The 27721-nt window shown below is 43.2% G+C and overlaps 1 protein-coding gene across 5 annotated transcripts in view; it reads left to right on the forward strand.

Moving 5' to 3' along the window:
• Positions 1 to 2795: 2795 nt before the first annotated feature.
• Positions 2796 to 27721, forward strand: part of DCC (DCC netrin 1 receptor) — a 1439988-nt gene continuing 1415062 nt past the window's right edge. For 2 of the 5 annotated variants that reach the window (XM_069626983.1, XM_069626984.1), the window contains exon 1: positions 2796 to 3456. In XM_069626983.1, coding sequence (XP_069483084.1) covers positions 3375 to 3456 — 82 coding nt within the window. In that variant the 5' untranslated portion in view covers positions 2796 to 3374. The remainder of the gene's footprint in view (positions 3457 to 27721) is intronic. The other 3 variants (XM_069626985.1, XM_069626986.1, XM_069626982.1) reach the window with 2 other exon arrangements.

Below are 27721 nucleotides of genomic sequence, written 5' to 3' on the forward strand. Positions count from 1 at the left end.
TAAAAAGTGCTACCTCATCACATCTGGAAATTAATTGAAAGGCCCTAAATGACTTCTGCTGTGAAAAAGACATGTGCTAATCGAGTAAAATGCGGTCACACTATCCATGAACTGGCTGCATGATGACACATTTATGTGGGTGAGAGAGCGAGAGCGACAAGTGCATCGCCTTATTTTAATTATATCAAATAGCCCATGTTTACCTCCTATGCCAGGAGTGCCAAGGCACAAGTTCTTGTTTGCAATCCGTGATCGCCATCCTTCTCTTGACAGATTTGTGAATAATTATTTTGTGAGTCATCCTGCTAAGGTTTCATCGCAGATTTGTAGTTGTTATTTCTTTGGCCACTTCTTGCATCTTCCCTTCACACCTAGACAGGTGCATAATACATTCATCTGTCAACTCCTTCTGATTTCCTGGGATGCCCAGTTTCATCCCACAAACGTGCAGTGTCTTTGCAACTTGGTTTATCTGACAGCTGACCAAACACAATAATATCTTACTCCGCCATGTACACTTCCTGCAAAGGCTCGACCTTGACATTCCTTTGGGTAGCCACCATCTGGCTGGCTACAGCATTTTCCCTGATTTGTTCAAGTGCACTCAACTGGGCTTTTCTTAAAGCAGCAAGCTGAATTCTCTGCTGGTGCACTTTTAACATGGCACGTTTATGTTTCTTCTGCAGGACATATTTTCTCTGTATTTATTTGCTGCCTACCGAGAACCTGGTGCATGCCTGGCCCATCTCAGTTCTACATATAGGTACGCTGCAACATCATCCCTACCTATAGAAATACTGCCCTACTAGTGTTGTGAGTCTCTAATTTTGGTACATGCTTTATTGCCACCTAGTCTATGCTATTTAAAAGGACAAACTAATTGTGTAAGCTAATGCCTCCTCTGTCCGTACATATGTAGCAAAACTAACTATTCTGTGTGCCAGATGCATTTTTAGGAGGAGTTAAAATACAGTTTGAAATATGTTCTTTCTGATTTTGTAATTCTGTCATTTCTGGGGAAGGCAGGGGGTGGCACCTGCTCTCTAGCCAACAATTGCCCCACTACAGCACAATTCTGTTCATGTCACTTGTCCTTAAGTCAGAGCAAATTTTCGGACTGGCCTGCATTTTCCAATGGATAGCACCTGCCAGCTTCACTCTTAAAATACGGCCCAGGCCTCTTTATTTATGACATTCAGGGCCCATATTTTACCCCACAGACTGCTTAATTCAGTCTGACAAAGTCTACTCCCTTCCCATGCCCAAGCCTGAGACCTTCATCTGCCAATGTGCTTGTGGCCTTGACGCTGCCTCTGTGTTGAGCCGCACCACATAAATAGCAGGTGAACAGTCTAGTTAAGCCAGGAATAAATGATCATTGTTCTTCCGATTACATTGTAGGACACCACAGCTCAGACCTTATTTTCATATATTTATTGAGTGCTCTGCTATTCTAATCCGTATTTGATGCTCTGTGTGTTTATTTATTAAGAGCTTGCTTGGCACGGTAGCTTCTTGCACCTGGGGTCAAAAGTTATCTGTATTTTCTCACTGTTACCACAGAAACAAATTAACTTTTAGATTTTCATGTTGTTCCCTTCTGGGAAATGTTATCTAGTGGTTTTTATTCTTCAATTCCCTGTTGGGACCCACTTTTTTCATGGCCTTGATGCCCGAGGGTCTGTCTGAATGTTGCATGGGTTTTGACTGTATGCAAAGCAGTTGCGATGTCAGCATTCAGTATTTCAGAATAAAGACCTCTCACAGCTCTATCTAAAATGGCAGTAGTTTAGTTCACTCTGCGCCATGTTAATGTTCTTCATGTCTCATATATTTAGTCCCTGCCCATGTATGTACCTATTGTCATGTTTATGCCTCTATGTGTAAGCCTGTCTGGGAATGCTGCAACCTTTTCTAAACTTGTATGTGCTCTCTACGTGTTTAGGCCGTACTTGTGGCGCAACCTCTTTTACTCTTTATGTCAGTTGCATTAACCTTAATGTTTCAACGGACTGTTTACAGGTCACTTGTCATATTTGTCAGCGTGTACGCAGGTTCACCGCTGCGAACATCTGGGGGCGGGGCCACACCTTGGGTTGATTTTATCTGCATCATAACAAACGTCATTCATATGTTGGTCAAACGACTTGAACGAAACAACATTCACAATTAAAACACATGCCACCATTTTATACCAAAAGCCCACACGTTTTACCTGTTTTAGCACTCTTGAAACAGTTGTGTTTAGTTTTTAGGGGGCGCGTCTGCGTGAGGGATAAAAGGTGCACCGGGATAGCTACGATCCTAGCGTCCCAGGTCCTGAATAATGCTTCTTCTCCTGTACTTGTTAGTGTCTATTTTCGCCATCTTGCTGTACAGTGCCTCTTCTGCTCTGGTTGTGTCTCCTCCTCATGATTGCTGGCTGGGGAGTCAGGAGGAACCAAAAGAGGCCCTGGAAGTAATATTCAAAGTGGCCCCACATTACACATTTTCAGCATGCCCAACTCTTTTCCTATGAGAATATTTGGAAATAAAATAGGTTACCACACACAAGGGGAGGGTGCAAAGGCCTCCTGGAAAGTCTCCAGCGTTCCCTATAGAGCAGTCCACCGCTAATGGTTGCTAGCATACAGCTCCCTATATCAGAAAGTTTGCGACCAGAACCAAAGATGGAAACCATAAACACAATCAGCCAGGAGTGTAGGGGGTGCCTGCGCTCTGACGCAGTCGAGAAGGGGGAGGTAGAGGTGAGCCAGTGGGAAGGGGGGCACTTCCCACGCTTCGCCCACAGAGGGCATCCCTGCATGCGCCCTGCGCACGCTGACTGGAGCCAGCTGACAGCATTAGCTCGGCTCCGTCCTCCACGCCGATGCGCTGCCAGATCCAAGTCGTTCCCCTCCCCTCTCCGCGTTTTCCTTTTCAGCCTTTGCACATCCCCGGATCAATGGATGCACGGATCTAACTCCCGGCTCAGAGGCTGCCGCTGCTGGACCGCTCCAGTAACAAGTGCGCGCTCCGCGCAGCCTCTTTATTTCTCCCCATCAGAAGAAAGCCCTGGAAAGCACCCCTCTTGGATTCGCCTGCGTTTTTAACCTTTCCCTTCCGAACAGTCACCATGGGACAACCCCGATTGATCTGACACACCTGGATTTGATTTCGCTGGATTTTTTTTTTTCTACGCCTGTGGTTTTACAACGCTGTGGCCGGCACCCCCCTTTCGCCTTTGACACAGTTGCTGCTTTCTGGGGACGGATGCATAGGCGGACTGAATGCAACTTTACGTGCGGAAACTGACAGTGGGACGGGACCCCGAAGTGTGAGGGGGGTCTGCGGGATTGTGGAGCACCCCTCCCTCGCGAGCTGCAGGTAGAAATATGGAGAATTGCCCTGGGTTTAATGCAGCAAGGCCGCTGGCGCTGGTGCTCGTGGGATCTGCTCTGCTCAGCCTAGTATCCGGTAAGTAGCACGTCTAATTCCAATCCGCTGCACTGCGTGAAACGGGGGTGTTTGGGCGCTCTTTGGAGAATCGCGCTGTGCACTGGGCCGCGTCATCCTTATAGGTTTCTCCTGGGGGGGTAATCGGCATCTTTTGGCCACATTCTGGCCCTACGGGGAACTTGATGTGCGATGTAAATTGCGGTGTTTGCGGTGGCGCGGTTGACAGGCACGGCTCCTCACTGGTTTGGCGCTGCGTCCTATTACTGGGGAATTGTTGTTTTTTTCATGGATCCTGTGAGTGGGGTCAGAGTTGTGTAGCAAATGTGATTATTCGGTTGACTGTATTAAAATGCGTTTTTCATGATAGGCGCTATTTGCGCGATATGGAAGGGAGAGGGCTGTCCTGTGTGTGCTGGGGGCTGATGGCGAGGAAAGAGATGGGGGGGGGGGGGTTACCCTTGAATGCTGAGAGAACAATAACTACTGCCGCGGCTAATGAGCGAATGCATGTCTGGGGAGCCGAAAGCACCGCAGTTAGGCGACTGCGAGGGGACCGAGGCAAGGCACTCGGCGCGCTTCCTTTCAGAGTGGGCGGCTCCCTGACCGGCCGTGGGGCCCCGCGCTGGGCCCCGCGTGTCGGGGGGCGCTACCCGGCACGCGTGCCTGCAATGGGAGCGTGTGGAAAAGCAAGCAAGGGCAATGTGTGAACGGGGCATTTCTCTCGGTATTAACGGGTCCCTGCGGCAGGCTTCCATTTACGAGCACGTTTCGTATCTTCCGTGGCAGCATCGCGGCTTGCAAATGGGTGCCGCGTTAATGCCATCCACTGTATGCAACATGGGAGCCCCAATACCGGTCGCAGGGGGTGCCATGATGCGATTGTGGTGTTATGCCCCTAACCCCTGTCGCCTATGGGGTGTCTAGTCAGCTACGACTCCTGCATACGGAAAGTCATCGTCCGGTGTGTGGCTGGCTGCGAAAGCTAATGTATGGCCCCATCCCTGTATGCTATGTTAATGGCTATTTATACGGCGCACTATCACAACCGGAGTGCTCCCCTGGCGCTCGCTCTCCCCCTCTTTCTCACTCTCTCTCTCTCTCTCCCCCTCTGACTCCCCCCCCCCCCTCTCTCTCTCTCTCTCTCTCTCTTTCTCTCTGTGTGTGCATTCTGTTGGTTCCATTCTGGTGGTTCCGTGTATGGTCCCGTTGATCGCATCATACATGAAGATCTGTGATTGGCACTACAGCAAATAGCCTTTCCGCAGTGTTTCAACACTTCCCTGGAAGATGTGCTGGTAGGGGTTGCTGGCGGTTGTACGTTTACTTATGTTGGAAGGTTTCAGCAACTTATTTCTATTCGGAAACCGCTGACATTCCCGATAATCCCACTGCATTCAGATATATAGCGCCGTTTAAAATGTAGTGCTGCGAGATTCGTGTATACCTAATTCAGTGGTGGATTGATGAAGGGAGTTTGGTGATGCGTGTGCCGGGGTGGGGTCAGCACCTCCAAGCCTCTGTACTTGTGCAGTATAACAAGCGGTACGGGGTGTGATAGAGCGTATGCTTCTGAACATGCAGTCCGCCTTTCAGCGGAAACGCCGTCCCCCCAGTCCACCAAAGTTGCATTTCCGTGTTTCTTTAAATGTTTGTTTTCCGAGCATTTCAAAGAGAAATGACGCACAGCGGCCACGTTACACGGGGCACAGTAACTTAGCAGCGGGGGAGAAAGTGGTGCGTGACACGCTACAATGCGATGACGGCATCCATAGGACCATATGCCATCCTGGGCTTTTTTTTCCACGCCCGGATGTAACCAAGGTGAAAAGAAAGCCCGCATCCCTGAGGAGGCGATGCTCCTGCAGCCCCGGCCCCCTGCTCGTTAATCCTCGAGTCGCGGCCCCTCCTCCCAGGAGCGCTTTCTCTTCTCCAGAGATCCCCGCTGGCAGGGGCGCCGATAACGGCGGAGGCATAATTTACGCTTTGAAAGTGCCAGTAGGCGCTGCCCCTAATAAGGGCAGAGGAGAGGCGTCTGCTGTTTGGCGACACATGCGCCCCTCGGGAGGAAGTGGAAAGGTTCAGAGCCCGTGTGTGCCCGCACGGCGACAAAGGATTCTAGAAACAGCACGCAAGTGCCGCTGCTGCACTGTCACACTCACAAGGGCTCTGATACACGAGTGGGGGTGGTGGGGCGGGGGGCGCTTCTGTCAACAGCAAAGGAGAACTTTAAGATGGAGTGGCCTTGAAATAAAATAAAAAAGGTTGGCCGTGGAATTGTATTTAAAATAAATAAATATATAATCTATGAGTTATCCAAAATGCACCAGGTGTGAGGCATGCACTTACATTGCTGCGGCCTCACATTAAACCCGATTAAATTGCGAAAAGGGTCCCCTCGGTTTTCTCTTTCTAGGAACGTGCCGATGCACTGGAGGAGCTGAGCGTTACCCTCGCATTAATAAAGTGAGCCAGGATTAGCAAAAAACCACCCCTGGTTTATTGTAAATCGGTTGGGACGGAGGATAGTTTTTTTTTTTTTGCGGCCTCCCATGGTAACCCGTCTCACCGTCAGTGGTGCAGTATAAATCAGACACCTGTCACGGCATCCATTTCATGCACAGCACAGTGTCCACTGGACTGTGAACACTGCACCAGGCGTGTGATGTTCGCCTAATACCAAGCTTGGCGGGATCCGCGAACTCTTCCGGTTCAATAGGATCGAGCACACACATTGCCTTTTCAGATATGGCACTGGCATACCATTCGTCATCCTTTCAGTGCCACAGTGTGGATTATTAAGGTGTACATTGGTCCATTAAATTACTTGATGAAAAGCGCCCAACCTCCTTTTGGCATCTTCCCCGAACGTTTAATTGTGTTAATGCGTTGACAGCCACACAGCAATTCTGTCAAACGATATGCACAACAACATAGCGATCGTGTGACTGTGGGCAGAATTCTTAGTGAGTGGATGAGGAAATAAAGAGAACATTTCGGCATAATGTTACATCTAAAGATGGTAGCTAGGGAAAAATACTATGCTCACCTTCGCATGACCTCCATTTCCAAAGTATTAGAAGAAATGGCTTGGTAACTAATTAATCAGCCTTGGTTGCACTCCACACCTTCCAGCGTGTCATCTTGTGTGGCTTTGTGCATCAAAGTTTGTGTTGGGTTGTGTATTCAATGGTAGCTACACTGACGGACTGATCTCGTGCAGTCATGCAAACAAGACAATTGACGGTAAACTGCACCCACACACCCTTTAAAAAAAGGAAGTTTTCCACAGTAGTGCACAATTCTCTAACAGACAATATTTCACCCCCCTTCACCCCCCTTCCCCCGCTCCTTGCAGACCCATTTAACTTGAGGCCCCACCAAGAGGTCTGCACCCGCAGAGCATAAGGTAAACATGCTGGATTAGCTCTGGAATCAGTCTTCTACTACTACCCACTACTCTGCTTTTCAGCTTCTCCGTGGTGTCCTGTGACACCACGGAAAAGCTGTTTTAAAGACACGTTCTTAAATCGCTTTGATGAAGACCCACGAGGGTCGAAACACGTGTTGGCTGATTTTCTGAATAACATACCTCACACTGAACAAATTGTTGTAATAATTGAACACCAGCACAGGCAGTCTAGAGTGCTGTTCTCTGAGTATCTTTATGAGACTTTGTGGGCGACGTCTCCCCCACTCTGAGCACCTGCAGCAGGGGCTTTTTTCATTGCTTTCTTCACTTGGTCAATTGACGCGCTGCCATTCGATAATCCAGTTCTGGGACAACACGCAGGTGGATTCTGTATCTGGTGCCCGTGCTCTAAGGAAAGTGGACTTGAGCCATGGAACGCTAGATGTGCAATGCACATGTCTTAAGCTATTTTCTTGACCACCGGGAGCCAACCAAGGCTGATGCTCTTCGAAACATGCTTGCCAGTTATAACTAGCTTCAGGATGCAGGTACGTAGTCTAAAATCAAACTTCTGGTCCTGATCTTCCAGACTGCCACTAAAAACTAGTCACCACCTCTGTCACCGATGGGAACCAATCTCCTAAATGCTAAAGCAACAAGGCAGCATTTGACATAACTTATCCCTCATTACAGAAAACCTTTCCTAGACGCTGTTCTCTATGTTGGCAACAATGGGGATAGACTAGCAAAGCATGATGATGGACGTCCCCTACACTGGGATAACTATCACATCTATTATCTGTGCACATTGTCCACCCTCTTAAGTTTATTGACAGGGACCAGGTTTCAAAGCCGATCAGGCCGGGGAGATATCTAGCTAGTGGTCTGCTCAATGTTTTAAGGTAGGTTTGTTGGACAACGCCAGTCGTTAGCACTAAGGATAACTCTTAAGCCGTCTCTTCTTCTTTCCCATCAGTTTGTTTTAAAACTCTTTTAGGACTATGACTAAGACAGCAGCCTGAAGCTGTGGTGATCTAACAGTCCCTCAAAATCCAGACTTTTGAAGATCCTTTGACAGATCCTTCGGTGACCTAGCTGAATAAGGCGTAGACAGGTATCCCTTCCGGCCCATGTCACACTAGACTTTTGTTACAAGAAAGCAATCTTTTATGAGCATATCTGTCTGGACCTTCACAGACCCTCTTCAAAACAAATAGATCCCATCCATCCTTGTAAAGCAGCATGTGGGACTCCCTGAGGGCGGCACAATCCTTTTTCAAAATAGCCCTTTCCCTGATATCAATCCAGGCACAACCTTGGTCCAGCCCCATTCCACTGCACCGTATGTTGTGGTGCTTCTGTATTTATCTCTACAGTTATAGCGCCAAGATGCCTTCGGGTGAACAATGGCCTTTATAAGTATGGATAAGAAAAGAAGATAAGACTTGTGGAAAGACAATGGTATCATGTTTACAGACCAAACATGTTATTGCCCTGACAGCTGTGCCAGCTTTTTGTAAGGTTATGGAGGAGTGCAAGTTCCAGTTATTATTAGAATATGCTGTGACCCCTAAATAAAAAAGCCAGGGAGTTGTTCCAGAGTCATAGAACCCAGAAGGAAGGTTATTTACTTTTCTACCAGATCTATGGCCTGTTTCCGAGTTGCTGGTTGATCACAAGTTTGTTCTCAGTACAATTTGGCGCTGCAGCCTTAGGTTTCACCCGAAGGGCTTTAGGTGACGTTGCAAGAATTCCTGAGTCATCTGCACAGATACATTATGGACATTTGCAGCCCTTAGCAATATATTTATCTTCTGAAGGCCAGCAACATCTTTTCCGTTATGTCATTTATACATAAAAGGAAAACACAGTTGGTGTTAAAAGTCAGCCTTGCTTCACATTTCGTGAAGTTGTACTTTACCTTGAAGTGTTGCCTTCAGTACCAAACCTGATTTGCAAAGAGGTGTTTATATAGAGGGCACTGATGCTGTTCTTCAATCTTTCATCGAAGCCCAAAGGTATCAATTTCAATGCTCAAACCAAGGCCTTTTATTAAGACACGTTCCTCCAGTTTTAGGAGTTTTGCATTGGAATGCCGGACTACGTCTAGGACTGCTGAGATCCAGGAGTGAAGCTGTTCCCAAATTCCTCTCCCACCGGAGTGGTTGGCACCTTGAAAACGCTTGAGCAAGAAACCCTCAAAGGCTTTGTCTGAAAGTATCTGCAATTATCTCACTTTCTTTCATTTAAACGGGAAACCACCCTGAAATTAAGTGGACCTTTACATTCTCACCTCTTAACATTTTCTTCATATTAAAGTAATACAACTACAGAGTGTTTCAGGAAAAGAATTCACTAGTTATGTGTATCAGAGAAGAGTTAGGACTCGGTCTACTGGTCCCAGGAAAATAGTTTGGGGATGACTGGAATCCCCACCCCCAAAACAATCTGACAAATACCTGTTTTTGGATCAGAGGCACCATTCAGAAAATGTACAGGAAATCATTATTCGCTAAATTAGATCTGGTGAACACCTGTGTTCCAAACATCAATGATTGTTTCAAACATGCGTGCTACGTCACTGCTTTTGATTTGCATGTTACATAATGTGATCTAATTTATGTTTAGGAGTGTTGTAAAGAGAAGGCATATTCACTGAGAAATTGAGCAAGAAAAAGATGATATCAGTGCTTATAATGTAAATTTAAGGGTCCTGAAGAAGCGGTTTGCCATGGAACACCCGTAGGCTCGAATGATGTAATAGAATACAAGAGGAATATTAACTATGGAACAATTATGGTGTTCATAAAATACCCTAATGTATTCACACCAGTCTGATGAAGTTTATTTTTTAAACAAATGTTTGTATACAAATATTCGTTCCTCACAAAAGTTGCACAGGAAATATGTGTCTTATTTCTAATATTTACATCCATCTGTGAGAAAATGTCTTCCTATAACTGCTTGCTCTCTTGGAAGACGATGGGTAGTTAACGAAGGAGAAGGCTCCGGGGGTTGAAATAAATAACATGAGGCTTGGTTGAGCCTTCTTGTTCAAGGGTAGATTCACTACGAGTTTAAGAGACCAGAGAGATAGGGCCTCCTCTAATCAGTTGACATATTTGGAGACAGAGGACCTAAAAAGACACAGGCTTATAGAACGAGGAGAAGGGGGAGGTTGGCGCTAATACACAGATATCATATATGGTTTAGAATACACCGCCTGTTTGAAACATGGGTACTAGAAGCCACCTCGACTTCCGATTCCTTAGAATTTACATGTTGCTTGTGATCCAGTGCATCCACATAGTTACAGAATTGTTTGTTCCCACAACATAGCATCATGATGCAGTAAGGGTACTTGCCATCTGTCCAATCAGAGGCAACAATATGAGAAGTGCACATGAACTCTACTTTGAATGTGTGTGTGTGTGGACTGAGGCGCTCTGCATACATTGTTTTATGTAGGATACACTACCAATTACCAAACCACTAAGGGACATAAACATTACTTCTGCCACAACGTTTTCCAATCTAAGGTTACTGAACTCCAAGTGTCTCCTCATATGTGTTTTAATACTCTGATGTCTTAATACTCCCTGCAAACCACACGAAGTAGAAGAACATGTAGGCACTTAATATTACTCTGATGACTTCATTGTTGCTTTTTGTATCATGTAAGATCATGGTACACCTGAATCAAGTTGCATTTTTCAAAATGTCATCGTCACTGTCATCTGAGACCTGGGTCACTTCCTCCGAGAGCCGCGAGGATAACTCATAGGCAACGCGTTTGTCTTGGAAGCAAGACAACACATGTTCGAATCCTGGGCTTGCGCTTACAAATCTTTACCTGGTATTGGGGGCGTTATTAAAAACATATATATATATATAATTACATGTTTGAGAACCTGAGGACTCATAATTTCCTTCATCAAGGGCTTGAGCAAAGGATATGTTGCCATGATTTGCTGACTACTTACAGCAAAGTTCTAAGGATCATAGGAAAGGCACAGTTCCATTTAATTCTATAATTAAGTTAATGGACACACATCCACACATAGTAAAATGCAACATCCATGTCCCTATATACAGTTTTTAAATCAGGCCAGATTAAATCATAGATATCAGGCCTGATTCACAAAGCATTGTTCAATGGGAAAGTCCAGTCCAAAAATGCGTTGTTAATCAGACCCTCTGTGTTTCTATTGCACAGAGGTTAGCTTTGATGCCGCCTATGTTGAAAAACAGTATTTTCCAAAGTTTCACAATGTGGTATACTGTAGATAATAGCAGGGACCCGTTCTTATATGAATGCCATAAATGTACACTGTTTGGTAGACGTGTGGCAAACCAAGAATGTAACAAAAGGCATATCCCTGTATTTTCATTTGATGAAATTGTTCAATTGTGTCAAGTGAAATTTATCATCTGAAGAACAGAATATTTTGGATATTCCAATCAAACACGTGCTATGTAAAACTGCTTTTCGAACTGGTTTGGTTTCTTGAAGTAATAACTACCTACCGAATATTCCAGACATATTGGATATGACCCCAGGTGTAAATTAGGGACATTTATTTGATTAGATGATGACATGATAGAGACAACTTGTCTGCCATCTACTCGTTTGTTTCATTTAGGATTGCTTGCAATGATAATCCACTTCCGCATGCATTTTTCTGTGGTTGCCATAATTGCCACTGTCTTTGTTACCACACTATTTACAGTAGTTACATTTCTGGGTTTTTCGTTTATTGAGAAAATGATTTTTTTTGAACAGTGTGAGTCTAAAAGCCACAGCCACTCAGCAAAGGTGCCTGTCATCAATACGGGCCTGATTCACAGAAGGGTTTTATAATGGTGCAATCCCATTGGAAAAGGCTCTGTGAACCAACCCTGAGTATCGGACCTCTCAACTGCCTTCATCACATCGTTCTGTAACATCCTGCTGGGCATTGTTATCCTAATGTCCTAGACTGTGCCTCTCATGGCTATCCTGTCAAGACTCCTATCTACATTATTCTGTGTCCTACTCCCAAACTCCTTCTCTCCTGCATCTGACAATGTTACTATACACACGAAAACCAACCCTGACACAATCATACCCAGTTTCAGATTCTCCATCCACCTCTTCTCTGTTACCACTCATATCTTGTTCTCACCCCCTGTACTCACGCACATCCACAAACATGCATCATGGACTGCTTTTCCACAGTCTGAGGCGGGAAGGCCATGATGGGTTTGATCCTAGATAATTGGCATTTTCTCTTCCACAGCATGGAAAACTACACCCTGTCCTTAGGGTTTCCGCATGAACAAGACCCTAAGACTTTGCTTCAAAATCACATTTCCTTTGTATTCATTAAGACAGGCTTCGAAGCACATCTTCAATTTTATCATCTTTTAAATGCAGCCACACCTTTCCAGAGCACAGCCAAGACTCTTGTCAACATTTCAGGTATCTTCAAATGTGGTGATTGTTGCCCCCTCCACCTGACAATCTTCCTGTATTCTTTCCTGGTGGTAAACACACACACATACGATCTTTAACTCTTTTGACATAAAATAAAGGGCATATCTCTCCCTACCAGCAGCAAACATCTGACTTCATGGAATATGCTGCTTTTACTTAAACATCCCGGTGCTCGTAAGGTAAAGAGCCTTCCTTTTCTACAATAGTCTTTTGTCCGTGTAGTGCATCCGACCCTGGAACGGCACACAGCACCTTGTTTAAGATAATGTAATATCTTTAGTGCTGAACAGATATCGATCCATAAGGTGGAGCTTAATGGTTTTGCACGTCGGATCAATTTCCATATAAATGCACACATACGCTACAGAGCAATTGAGGTTTTGATTCACACTTCTGAAATCAGAGGGTCGCATTGCGGGAAATGTGGTAATACCATTAGAAAGGGTGGTAACGCTTTCCCTGGTGCAAGTGGTATCTTAGAGCAAGATTACAGAGTGACTAAATAAAGGCTACACTGAAAAATGTGTACACCCACTTTCATGTCTCTTTACAAGCAATTCTTAACAGTACTGCCAGTGGTAAGTGACTAACCACCCAACAATACCCTTCCCAGAAGAATATGATGTATTAACATGCTCTGACGGGAAAATAGGTGCCAGCTCATGATCCATCCTTGCCAAGGAGCGTCTCCTGCAATGCACATAGTGTATTATTTTATATTGACACTTACAAGTCATGCAAACACTGGTTTCGGATTATCTCCTCCCTAATCATTTGAATATATGGTTGTCGTCATTTCTGTACTGCTTATCCATCGAGGTTTACCAGTAGGATATTTCTCGTGGAATGAGGGTCTTTCACCTAAAGTGGCAATTTAATTAAGAAACCTGGCAGACTGCAATGCATAACATATTAAAAGAAGTGTGGCTTCTTCTCATAAGTAAAACCATCACGATGCTCATGCACCGGTGTAATAAGGCATAGCGTTTCTGCAAGTAGCATCATGCAATGTGCATACACATTGTTATTACAACTCAATCATGTAAATCACCTCAAACTGATTAGCCTCAAAGAGGGTTTATTAAGTCTATGATTTTTGAATATCTCTGAGAGATGTGTTTCTTTAGATGACCAAGCCACACTTACAGTCGAACTGCTTTGTGAATAGGACACTGCACTGGCTTAAACCCTCTGAAGCTTACAAGGGGGTGTTCTCAAACGAGACGTTCCATTCCAATATTTAAAGTATATGACGTCATTTTGGGGAGACATCCTTTACCATGTATCTACTACAGGAGGGCTGTGCAGATTTCAGATAGGGTTGCAATGTTGCCTTTCTCACGAGGATAGACACTACTCTTCCAGAATGCATATTGCTCTTCCCGGGGAATGATGACGTCTCATGTATGTGCTCATACTTGTCTCTGATTGGCAGGAAGATAGCCCGTCAGGGAACATTGCTAATGGAACCTTAGTTTCATTTGGTTGGCGGTTGGCCCCACAATATGCTCATTGATACCGGATAGATAGCTGGTCGTATGCAACAATAATCGTACTTTGCATTTCTATGCAACGTATATACATATACAGAAATATGTACACATTTGTGCATGCTTGGCTGCCATGGCAGAATATTCAGCACTGGACTGTCGGAACCTATTGAAAAGGCCTCTTTGCAGTGCTATACAGTGATGCCATTTTTAGCAGTGAGTGCCTTGCTCTTTCATGCATTACATGTAGGCTACCTGTGAATCTCTCCATGACAGAATAACTGTAATGGCAGAACAATATCGATGAATTGATGACTTGCCTAGGACGGTCGGAAAAAAGGCCGGAGAGTGCCTTTTATTGAGGCCATATTGGCATGGCAACCAGGCTGAAATTGATTAGTATTCAGAGCAGCGCTGGGAATACATTATCTCCCTTCAGGAGGTGAATGGAGTTTTGTTCTGACAAGGGTCACCATATTACCACATTGCCGCCACTCTTCCTTACTCAGCCGCCACAGTGTCTTCAGGGCCAATTTAATAAATGTACGGCAGAGATACAAAATGTCCTTCCACCTCTGTTGGTGGGACCTCATCTCCCTGTTGGCTTTTAACTCTCTACCATCACAGTCCTACAAAGGGCGCCCATTCTAGAGCTTTGCAATAAAGCAGCACATCAGACGTAAGTTCCAACGTAAGAGCCAAGGCATAGAATGCATTGATGAATTGCCGAAGTAGCCCTTTGAGGTCTAACACCACCAAAATCAGTTTGGATGAAACCCTGTTGAGCGACCGATGAATATGTCATGCATAACTACAGCACCTACGCTGGGCCAAGAGTGCCCAGTTGAGGAACGTTTCTCACTAAAGCAACCATATCACCTATATCCTCAATGCGTGCAAAAGGAGATGAACGCACTGCAAGCTAAAGATGACGAGAATAGACATGTTGACAATGAAAGCACACATATGCATCCATTAGACATGAGGCACATGTGCATTCAACACAAAAAAAACTCACTAGGTCAAATATGCAGTTAAACACAAAGAATATCGATTGCATGCATTTAGACATGAGGAATACTAACATAAGCGATGCATGTAAAGACTGGATGGGTGTGTCTGTACTCCTGCTCTCTATATGGCAGAGGAGAGGCACAGAGGACCCCAGCCAAGATTCTCTATAGGGTAGTGCTGGCCGAGCAATCAAGGCCTAGCTTCTCCGGAGGTGATGCAGGCTAGTTCTTAAGTACAGTGTAGTCCCCAAGCCCCCACAAAGGAATGTCCACACACTGTATTAGTTAAAACACAGTCTTCACATAATTAATATTTGAGGTTATGTACACTATCACAATAACTCACTTTGTGCTCAGAAAATCCACTATTGCAAATACATACAGTTCTAAAGTGGTACCACAATTAAACATTAAAGTGCATCAACTATACTCTGGCCAAATGTCACACAGATCAAGGAATAAAAGTAACCAACAATATATATAGGAGAAAAGCAGTTGGTTAGAACAATGGGCAGAATATTGACCCCTACCAACTAGGCACAATTCTGTGTGGAGATCCCCCCAACTGGGCAACCTGTAAATGAAGGTATCATGCAAGCCCAGTCCATATATTGTTCACAAGAGTCTTATTTCCTTCTAAAATAGTTCTACCACCCCATTGTACCTGGAATAGCAGAGTTTATCGTCGGGTCATTGACGGATCCTTCTTGAGCCACAATATCCTTAACCAGGACCATCTACCACTTGCTCTCTGCCTTGACAAAGACGTGTTGGTTTTTTTCCTCACATGCACCTAGCACATCATGCTAGGCCAAGTAAATCTCTACTATAACAAGCAATAAAACCTTATTTGTGAACACAAACCAAATGTTGAAAACTTCTTTCAACCTACAATTAGGGAAGCAAATGGTTCCAACCATGCTCCAGCACCACTAACAAACAATGTTTGCATACCCACCCATACGTCATACCATTGGTATCTTTGTCCCCAGGCAAACCATGTTATAGGCTGCATGACATAGTAGTCTAACCAATTAAACCAATTAATAGCACAGGGGTCCACTTTTCCTCTAAATTCCAGAAAACCGTACTTCAGTACAAAGAAGTTGCCAGGCTCATGGCCTAGGTTTAAGGGAGGGTATGGTTTTACTGAAGTGAAAACATTTTGTGGACCTCTCTGTCCATACTGCCGTCTGGCTTATGTCTTTACGGCCTGTCAGCTCAAGGTTGGTCAGCAAGATGCCAATCAATGAAAACCCACAATGCCATGCCACCCAGAATGTATTAAACTAATCAATCATTTGCTGTAAATGTTATGTCTTATTTTCCTTACACCATAGTTTCTGAATTCTGATATCGTCATTATGACATGTTTTAGGTTTAAAATACAACGTTTTGCATGAAGAGCTTTGAGAGCAACACCTTTTCAGTTTGTTTGCTGCACCTGTTTCATGTTGGATTGTTAATACATATCAATAAGACATCCTAGTGTTAAGCACTTGCCCTATCACATCATATTCTAAATGTCACTGAACTCCTCGTGTGACCTATACATTCCTTACAGTTGGGTACAATATTTTGGATATTATGAACACGCTACGCTTTATTAAGTTGAATATTTGTCTTCTGTACAATGCCACATGTGAGTTGACCTGTAGCCACTAGGAAACAGAGGGCCAGCATATCATGGTGGGTCTTCCTGGGCAGGTGGTGTGTTAAGTCCTTAGGTCTTCATTTACTCTCCCACTGTGACAGTATATCAGCGTTGTTCATGCCCACTTCTGATCAGCAGCGACCACAATAAGCATGGCACAATCTATCGGCCTCGCTGTCTTTCCTTTGGGGCAATGTCTGATTTAATCAATAGGAGCCGTGTCTACAGCGCGGCACATGCCCAGGAACTCGCTGCTCTGATCCTCGCACTTAAGATTCTGCTCCAGCCCTTGGTGCTGGGATGCGAGCCTATTTTCCCCCGGCTTGTGATTTCGGCGCATTTTGTAATGCTGGCTAGTTTTATGGATGCCTCTAACTGCCTCATGTAACATTTCAAGGAGGCTTTGTGGGCTCTGCAAATGGAAGGGAAGCAGGGAAAGCTCGCAAGACCGTTGCATATTTAATAGCCAGGGCTCGCAGCACAGCATATTTCCTCTTGGTGTTTTATTTTAATATAGAATTGCACACAGCAGGTTATCAAGAGTACATGCTATCCGACATGCATGATGCTGAACCACTACTGGCATTGCATATTAACAATAGAAATACACATTGTTTTGAGTCACAAAGAACTGTCACACGCGCGATCAGTACCGTGGTTAGTTTGTGTAGGGCTAGTTGATTGCTTTACAGCTCTCATAGGGATTCATACATTAAAGGGGGGGGCACTAACTATGATGACAAATGATTAAAGCATTTCAAATGAACACATATGAAAAAATAAGAAGAATCACACAGCTGTAAACAATTACAGTACAGACCGCTACATTCTTACTTGACCAGCGGGTATGGCACCTTATAACAGAGATTCCCTTTAACTGGGAAAAGGGTACAGGGAATACACTAGAATAGGGATTCCTATTTCAGGTAGTTTGGATACCTTCTGCCTACTGTGGTGATATTGTACACACGTTAAACAACAATGGTGCCTTATTTATTTATTTATGTATGTATTTATTTATTTATTTATTTATTTATTTATTTTTAATTCTTATAACGCGCTTCACACCCATGAGACCCCAGAGCCCACATATAGGACAGAAAATTAAAATAAATCAGAGGTACTACTGGGGAAATTATGTTTAGTCTAGATTAAGATTGAACAGAAACTTCTTTGTCTGTTTCTTAAAATCTTCCATGGAAATTGCCGCCCTGAAATCAAGCAGAAGCTTGTTCAAAGCAGAAGGAGCCTGGACATCAAAAATGGTTCCACCAAAGCTCCTAAGCTTCAGTATCTATCTATCTATCTATCTATCTATCTATCTATCTATCTATCTATCTATCTATCTATCTATCTATCTATCTATCTATCTATCTATCTACCTGTCTATGTCTCTCTCTCTTTGTCTCTCTCTCTCTCTCTCTCTCTCTCTCTCTCTCTCCCTCTCTCTCTCTCTCTCTCTCTCTCTCTATCTATCTAAGTGTGTATGTATGTAGCTCTCCTGGTGTCCATTACAAGGATGAACAACATTCTATTCCTAAAAGTGACGCTCTACCATAATCTGATGTTTGCCTCCCTTTCAAAGTATTTCCAGCACAGCAACATAGGACGCTCTGAAGCAAGTGGAACCCATATACCCATTTAGCACTAGAATTAGAACGACAGAATGTGAAGGGTGCTCTTGGAAGGACATGGAGGGCGGGGATACGGGTTTGGGAGGGAAGGGAGGAGCCTGTCTTGATAAATGCATTGGTGGCTCTGCAGATGTGCTCCCGTTATAGATATAGTTGTGAGAGGAGGGACGTGAGATATAACCATCCCAACTGCTCTGCGAGTCCCTGAGTCTGCCATCTCTCCGGGGGAACCAGGAACATCCAGCAACAGCTGCACACACATTGCTGCAGAGGGTGTCTGCAGGCTGAAGCTCAAGATGCAGCTTTTTTGATATTTAGTGGCCGTGTCCCCTTCCTTAGGATTATTTAACAACACCTCAAACAATGAAAAGCCAGAATTCAGTCAAATAATCCAATTTAATGGGTCCCGTATTTAATGGCTACACAGGTATGAAAAGCCGAGGCAGCCCTGCCAAGATATGATCCATCCGCCTACACATGGAACACAGATTCCACCAGCAAGCACTTGCGTTCCTTCGTTATTAGGACTGCAACTGCACATGGGACACACTTTTGAAATAGTCTAGTGGCCGGCCATTTTCTTGCATGGTTATGGACTTGGAAGTACAGTAGCACCGCGAATGCCACAGTGGGTATCTAGGTCAGGGTAATAAGGCATAGTTGTATTGACTTGTGTCTGCTGAGGCAGCCCTAGACTTGTTGGGGAGAGGGTAGACTCAGGATCCCAGGCGGTAATGGAACCTTAAATCAGCAGTGAACAAGCCCTGGATCAATTGGTGCCCCAGACCAGCAGTGCAGTTAGTTTGCATATGATGAACATGGCCATCCTGCATTCACAGGGTTAGACATGAGCTCATTACTTACAATGATAAAAATGGCATGCACTTGGCTTGCTCTGCCTTTTTCGTTCCAAAGGCTTGATAGTGGTAGGCAAACCTCTGGCAAGATTGTCTGTGAAAACAACAACCTACACAGTGTGGCACCTTTTTTCCAGTCACACAATTCTGGTACTTAAATGGGGTTGTACACTAACGTGTAGGCCAATAAAGTAATGGTTCACCGATGAAGTAATAGGAGAACTGTGCATTTTGGTTTTCCCTCCTACCTTACGAGCACTTTGACTTGGCCAGTGCTTCATGAGGTCGAATACCTCTACTGGTTTGTCCCGGTCCTTTGTAACTAGAAAAAAAATCTGCGTCCTCAAGTTGCTGAGGACTGAGGCACACAATGAGGGCTATCAACATCATGGAGCCCCAACTCGGCCAACTAAGTTGCATGGTACTGCTAAAATCCAACAGGACCTTCAACCTGCAGTGCAGATCCAGGCTCCATAAAGTCAGATACCTCTGTCCTCTGTAAATTGGGACTTCATATTTTCCAAAAGCCATGCCCCAGGCAAAATTCCAGCTAGCCACATCTGCAGGCCTTGGCCAGTCGCCCAAGGACCCATAATGGTGGTGAAGAACCCACTCGGCTTGGCTGCATTGGGGTCTTGGTGGGGTCTGGAACATGGCTGAAGGCGAGAGTATTGGCTACTTAGTGTGGGTTAGCAGGGCATGCCTCGGCTGTATGGTCACTTGTCATGCCCAAAAGCCATGTTCACTGACCCATGTACCGGCGGTGGGGTAATGTGTGTAGTGTCTTCTTTGTGTGGTTTGTTAGGGACTGGACAGTCGGGGTACCATGGCCAGCTAGGCACAATCGATACTTTGTATGGATTTCAAGGTATGGATGTAGGACATGCCACAGGTGGCCATGGTTAATGACCAATGGCCCTGCAATAGGGTAACATGGACACTGGGTCTGCAGAAACCCAATGCCTATTTTGGATTAGCTGGGTCTGGGTTCTGGTTTGGCAAAGACTGAGGTCATTCGTATGTACCCAGCATGCTTTTTGACGATTTAATGCAAAGCTGCCATGAACCCACATGGGAAATATTTGTCACTTCCCCTTTCTTAAAGGGTATTTTGAAAGAGTACAATGGGACTGTAATGGACTGTACATCTTGGAATAGTACACCTTTATCAGAAAATAAGGCAAATGAGTATTCTAGGTTATGATTAAACTCAGTAGGGTAACTGAAAGATTCTTATTAAACATGAACATTGATAAATGTTAACAAGGGAGGTTTACAATGTTAATACAATTACATTATTCCCTTCTTTATCCTTTTAGTAGATGTTTTTGCAAAATAAAACTCCCCACCCACAAGAAACCAGTTTTCTTCCTCTGGCTGCACAGCTGTCAGCAAGGACTTAGGCAGCTCATGCGAACACATATCTGACAATGCGCCTCTCACCCACATAGAAAGTGATTGAGACAGCAAGGGAGGCAAAGTCATGAAGAAAGAGAGAAAGTCAGGTCAGTGTATGACACGCTGGGTATGGCCAGGACTCGGCAGTCTGCCTAAAGTGTTTTTTATACAGGTTCCCGATACATATTGACTAGCTCTTGGTGGATGTGGGATCTTTCTTGTCAGCAAAAAGAGGTTCATTATTGAAAGTAACAGTGTCTAATGAATGCCGTCTGCAGTTAATCAAGTGGTTTACTTTATTGCGTTATTGCTTGCTGGATTATACACTACAACACTCATGTTTTTAATGAGTGTTATTGACTTTCTCACGCCAATTGGACAGTAGACCCAGTCTTTCTGACGTTCTCACTTCTTTAAGAACTCTTGAGATTTTTTGCCACTAACATCTGCATGATAATGATCTTATTGAATGTCCACATGTACACTTTTAGAAATAGCAATTTTCAAAATGGTAACATTTCTTGGCGGTCTTACTGACGGTACCTACACAATGGACACATGTAGTTTTATGTTTTATGTGTACCTTCTGCATGGAAAGAGGTATAGATCTGTCCACTTTCTTGTGTGATGAATACATTTAAAAAGAGAATTGAATGCTTATCTAGTTGATTGTGAATGTAATATGCTTGTTGGAAGTGTAACAATCTTTTAACCCCAATCAGGGTTTTTCATAGTCTAGTTATAGCATGAATACATCATGTATATACCTATGCCAGCGTTCGATATTCTGACTGAATGGATTCAGTGGTGACTCAATGTTTTTTTTTATATACACACGCAAAGATGTGCAATGTCTGGAGCGTACATCACTCCCATGCCCGTTCCCTTGATTTATGCAAACCATTTTGTCATGAAGAAAGTAGTTATATGTTCTTGGTGTTTCAATTTATGCAATTAGAAATGTACTGATAACCTTCTTGGTAGAAGCCTATGATGCAATGTTTAAAAAAAATATGCATACACCACCTTACAAAGGTTTTTTACATTCAATGTGGCATAAACATCCCCTTCCTGATTGATAGTGGAGCCTTCTAGAATTGTAAACATTTGTCTCAAATCGTTCACATATGAAGGGAATTCCTATTTGAAAGTTCTTAGGATGAAATGTAGGGAATAGTTCTAAAATTGAAGCAATCCCTATCACCTGGTGGCATGTGGGTGTTTTTAGAAATTTCTTTTGCATTTTTGGGAGAGTATCTTTTTAATTGAAAAAGTTCCATTGAAGAGAAGTGTACTCTCTTTTTCACTAATGCACCCATTTATCTATCATTATTGTGAGGCCTTCAAACAGTTCATAAGTATGATCTTTGATTAAATGTTAGTTTACAAAAGGTTGTTAACATGTCCAGTGTTTTTAATGGCAAATCAGTGCTGCCTCATATCTGCTTTGTGTCTTACCAGTGAATCACCACGCCCATGTCTGTGGGTTTGATTGTAGGGGACTCCTTTTGTGCCACAATTGTGGTATCAAACAATTTGAGGTTGACCAATTTAGGCAATGACACTTTTGAAACACCTTTGCCTCAAGTGGGACAAACAAGCACACAGCAAGTAGACCTTTGTAGAATATCTCTGCATATTTAATACATACAGTAGGGCTATTTCGGAGGACCAAAGAAACTTTCAAAAATGGCAGCAGATTGTGTACTGCAGTTTAAGTGCCAATGGGCAGAATCTGTGGCTTATACATTTTAGTCTTGAATTAATCATCAGGACCTTTGTAGCACCAACCATACATTCCTGATGGTATGTGGCATTTCGCATGAATGGATGCCCTGATCACTACAGAGAGGCATTCCAGGGATGGCACTGTCTGCTTACTGTGTACTGCATCACAATTCCAAACCGTCCTCAATGCTTCTCTTCATCTAATACTGCAGGAATATATCTTGAAACAAGGGGGCAATGTTCTAGGTGTACTGGTAATATGGAAATATGTGACACTCAGGAGAGAAAGTTGCACTTTTCAGAGTATCTTGAAGTGGTCCATTTGCACAACAATTGTGGTCCATTTGCACAACAATTGTTGATGTTGAACTTTGGTAAGACTATGTGGCGAGTGCAGTGTTTGTTATTTGAACATAACAGCATACACCTTTACAATGTCTACTCATACATGCAGTCTGGCCACTCTCTACTTTGGTGTCACCTAGACCATAGATGCTCTTGCAATTTAACCTTTTCAAGTTATGTACATTTTACACTGTAATAAAGTGAGGTTTCTATTTCAGTTCTTGAAAAAACAAACAATGATTGAGACAGACACATACAAATATTTGTGGTCTTTGACTTGGCGCTGCACTTCTATCACCAGGAATACATATTCAGAGTGCTTGGTCACCAATGTTACTTATTACCATAATTATTACCCACAATGTGGTACTCACTTAACAAACCTTAAGGGTTGCGGGGGGGTTAATGTCTTTCCTGCCTGGTGTTTCAGACCCATGATTCATGACATTTTTCTTGTGCCCCAGCTACGATTGTTGCGGTGGAGCTATCCTCTTGGCTAATGGTATTATTGAAGACAGGCATTTCTCCCAATATGATATTTAAGTTTAGTGTGCTTCAGAATCTCCTATTAAAACTCAGGCTAGCCATATGTTATGATGGATTTGTTTATTTTTACATATTACAAGTACCACTAGCACCTCTCATTAGCTTTAAATTCAAAGGGACATTGATAGCATATTAAGACTGCTCATCTTGGACAAAGATATTTAGTAAAAAGCTGAATTAATTGGAGAACCCATCAGATATATCTTGACATCCAAGTTGGCACATCTTGCTCAGGCTCATATTTTGCATTTTTCTCCAAGCAGTTGCACAATTATGAATTTTAACGAACCCATTGGGAAGTCCTGGTATACACGATTAGAGCAATTGGTCAGCTTGTCTGTAGACTATTCAATCCAGACTTTCACTAAATAAACTTTTCTTTATAGAAGCAAACCTCTTCTCTGTTTCATTATACGTCTTAACATCGGTGCATTTAGATATTGTAAGAGGATTCAATTCAACACTACAGCTAAGTCAACGCCTAGTCTAGAATACTGAATGAAAACCCTTATTGATATATCCTTATGTCCAGTTCATGCATTCTGGATGACTACCCCTATATAACACCCCTCTCTTGGAATCCCCCTGACCCCGCTGAGCCAAGAAGTAGTTCTGTTTTGCAAGTTTAAAAGGTTTATTTGATAATTTAAACAATATATATATATATCACACTTTATAATAATTTAATAATTGAATATGACACTTAATATAAGCAGTAATCAATAATGGATAGTCTGGCACTGGCACACTTGTGAATAGGAACAGAAGAATAAGGTGGTAGAGAATGCTTTATATAAGTTCAGATGGATGTAATGTTGAATGGAAATGCAATACAGAAAATACTCAATATGATTTCAACAAAACAATGTAATCACTTTTCTCTGGCAATCCCCTCCCCCCTTTATGCAATGCAAGGAAAGGGAAGGAACGCACACAGTTCTCAGAAATTCAATCAAATGTAATTCAGTTCACCCCAGCAAGCTTAGATTACAGAAGTTTGAAACACAGGCCCAAAATGCTTTTATATGTGCTGGCAATGAAGTGAAAAATATGCTAAAATGCTTTTAATTCCCTCTAGAGGTTCAGGGTGAGTGGTATCAAGTTAATATTAGTCCAGGCTCACTCTAGCAATGATTCAGGGACTCTAGCAATGATTCAGGGATGGTTCTTAAGAGGCAAACGAATTTTTAGCAAGGAAAGCAAGAACTGCTGTTTTCACATGTGGAGAAATTTGCAAATCGCGGCAAATTCGCGAGTGCGTTTTTCACGATTGCGGCGAAAGTGTATGGAATAGGAATGCGGTTCTAGGTTCGTTGAAATTCAAATATTCCCAGCTTTCAGAGGAAAGTTACTGCAAGTTTCTAAGACAAACGGTCACGGAGATATGAGCGATATGGTAAAGGTCGTTTTTCAGATTTGAAATTTTAAAGTTCAAAGTGACAAGTGGAGCTTGCAACTAGAAATGACAGGTGACAGCTTTACAAATGACAGGTGACAGTTAGGAGGCAGTTCTACTTAGATTAAAATAAATTGAATTATATTATTTTAACTAAGAGATTGGTTCTGCACAGACTGCTAGGTACTCACAATATATTTTTGAAATAAATGGGCCTCGCCACGGATCTGGTCAGGTTTTCTTCACTCGCCACGGACGGTCTCTGCGCACAGCGTCTGGGTCAGCTCTCTGGTTCTGCGAACAGCGGTCTGGGTCAGCTCTCTGGTTCTGCTAACAGTGGTCTGGGTCAGCTCTGCTCTCTCTGGGTACAGCACTGCTTCTGGATCATTCTGCACAGCTTTCTCTGGAGATTGATGGATTTGAAGTCTGGATCTCTGGATGTGGTATGGTCCGGCAGCATGCTCCGCAGCAAATGGAATTGAATGTCCCTATCTGTCCTGACTGTCTGCTTTTATGTGTTTTGAAAATGGGTGTGTGTGCAGCATCACTAGGCTCTACCCCTCTCCACTTGTCATTGGCCACTTCATCCTCTTCCCCTTGATTGGGGGAATGAAATGAAGTGTCATCATGATGAGGTCTGTTTATGGTACAGAGAACCCACCCCTGTCAAATTACACACAATCTATATTTTGACCCAAAAGACATATTTGCACAGGTACACATTTGTTTAAAATTACATGCACCCATCACATATCACAGGAGGTATACTCTGTCCAAATCTGCTCTTCCTGGGAGCTTGCATTCAGAAATGGCAACATTTGCACTTTTTAACTGGTTTCGTAATATCGGACATTACCCCAAATTTACACACATGTGCGCAAGGAGTATGGACATTACTTGATGAAGTGTCAGATGTTTAACATGCATACATTTTAAGTAATACCCTCTTAACTGCTAGCTTGCCCCAGATCATACCACCGGTTCTAAAAACCTCTTAAAATGTGGGCAGAAAAACCACAACAATTATGGTATCATTTAAATAATTTTCACAAGTCTGTACTATGAGTTATTCATCTTTTTCTAAAACCATATTCTGGCTACAGGGGTGTGGTTTCGCCCCAGCACAAGGTTGAATTTCTGGTTTTTCCAGTTCTGCCAAGCCAGCTTGCTCTCACAGGCAGTGCTCCTCCCCTTTCCTTCCAGGAGGAAGCCACTTTTTACGGCCCCCATAATAAAAGATTTGCCTGAGTCAGGACAGGGCTTTGTTCAATTTCCTGCAGAGCCCAGGTAATTCAATCAGGGAAGTGTCATATCCCTTTTGGTTGGAGTAGCAAAAGGCAGATAGGCCTGGGAACACAGCTGTTGTGCAAGTCTCATCTCCTGTCGGGGGTAGCTGGTGGGCAGAATTCAGTTCCTTAAGCCAGGCCCCAGATAATGTCACTTTTAGATACCCAGTTTTCTGCATTCAAATAAAATTAACCATTTTTACATATGCAGCTAGAATGCTGATTCTAAGTTTAAAACTATGACATTTAAACAATTGCAACCTATGTGACACTCAAAAGTAGGTCACTCATTTCTTTTAAACATTTAGATTTTTAGTGTCTTTCAGTCCAAATTTACTTAAACTGCTGAAATCCACAGCTCAGCCAGTCTTGTTATAAACCTTCAAGTCACTTCAGAATATAACTTTACATTGTATCCACCTCTCAGTAAGTCTTTCTTTGGCCTGCCTTGGGTTCATTTATTCAGTTTTACACAAAAAAGAAAAAAATCTGGTGTTGTTTTAAAACGCCGGCTTTCTGATAGTGGTGAGTACTGGTAATGCACCCATTTTTGGGATTTAAGAAAATGAATTCCCCACAATTCTAGGTTGCTTTTGGCAATCAGCATTGCCATTCCCAATGGTTTCAGGCTACTGTGTGGGTAGTCCAATGGTGGTTTTAGGCAGTGCCCTTCTGTGCCCATAACATCGGCAAAAATGAGTGGCAGCCTATTCTTCATGCATTTCCCTGTGCATTTTCTGGGAAGCTCTGGCCGTCATGATGTTTTCAATGCCAGTACTGCACAGTTTTTGAGGTAGGGCTCGGATGCATGGGTAAGAACATCCCACAATATCTATGCACGTGCGTCAATGCATTTGCATTATGTTGTAACAGAGCACACCCGCGTGGCCTGATTATACACGTCTTGTTTGTTCCATTAAAAAAATGCAAAAGTGTTGTAAATGAACAGTTGCAACTGCATAAAGATACAAATGATCAATGGAAAAACATGTCACCAACTGTGTTATTATTGGTTTATACATACTACGGTGTCTCTCTAATATTTATGATCTTACTTAACTGTTGACACATTAAATAATTGTAAAAAATAACAATACCATCATAGCGTTGAACAATTTGATATGATTTTATATTTTCAAATGTGAACTACAAAAGAGATGTTCACTAACTGCAATAAACACAAGAGAAAACTAAAGACACACTTCTCACACAGAATTACTCCAAGAGCATTTTAGAAGCAGTAGAGACCAATTTACATTGAACAAGGACATAGTTATGAAGGGGTATTTGTCATCTGATATCTGCTCTCATGTCACAAGAATGTGATTCTCAAAAGTAACTTTGAATCTATGAGGATAGGGAGGATAGCTCAGGGGCAACTCACTCATCTTGGAAGCAAGTCGACGTGGAGCAACACAGGTTTGATCCACAGGTTTGCGCTTAGAAACTTCTCGGTGTTAAGTGCGTTTTAAATAACCAATTACAATTGCTATTGAGTTCAGTTTTCTTGTTCTGAGTTAGACAAGGGTTAAGTAAAAAGTGATTCTCCCAACAACAACAACAAAACAAGATGATAGGTTAACAAAGCCATTTCTTTGCAAGCTTTCATAATCTTCAAATTACTTCACCAGCATTGATAGAATGAGGCTATTGGAACAGCGGGACAGCTCAACGATACTAATTCACCCCTGGGAAGTCTTAGCTGTTCATATCTGCTTCTGATTTGTTTCCTTCACAAAGCGCCTTATACTTCAGAGGTTCCCCCACACATTCATGTCACAAAGATTTAAGTGGGGCAATGGAAACTACATGCAAGCCGGCAAGAGAAAGAAACACTACCGGCCTGCTCTCAAAGAGGTATGAATGGATGCGGTAGTGTTAGTCCTGGCATTTGCAAACATAACGAAGGCGGGTAAGCCTTAGTCATTGTCATTTGCATGTCCATCTTTGCTAAGCCTGTTGCCACCATGGCCACCTAAGTTTCAATTTAGGGTAGGAAACACAGCCGGGCACCTGTTAGACAATGCATCATCTGTCTCACCACTAAACAA

The sequence above is a fragment of the Ambystoma mexicanum genome, chromosome 6p (assembly GCF_040938575.1).
Source record: "Ambystoma mexicanum isolate Mex_15411 chromosome 6p, UKY_AmexF1_1, whole genome shotgun sequence".
NCBI classification, from domain to species: Eukaryota; Metazoa; Chordata; class Amphibia; order Caudata; family Ambystomatidae; genus Ambystoma; species Ambystoma mexicanum.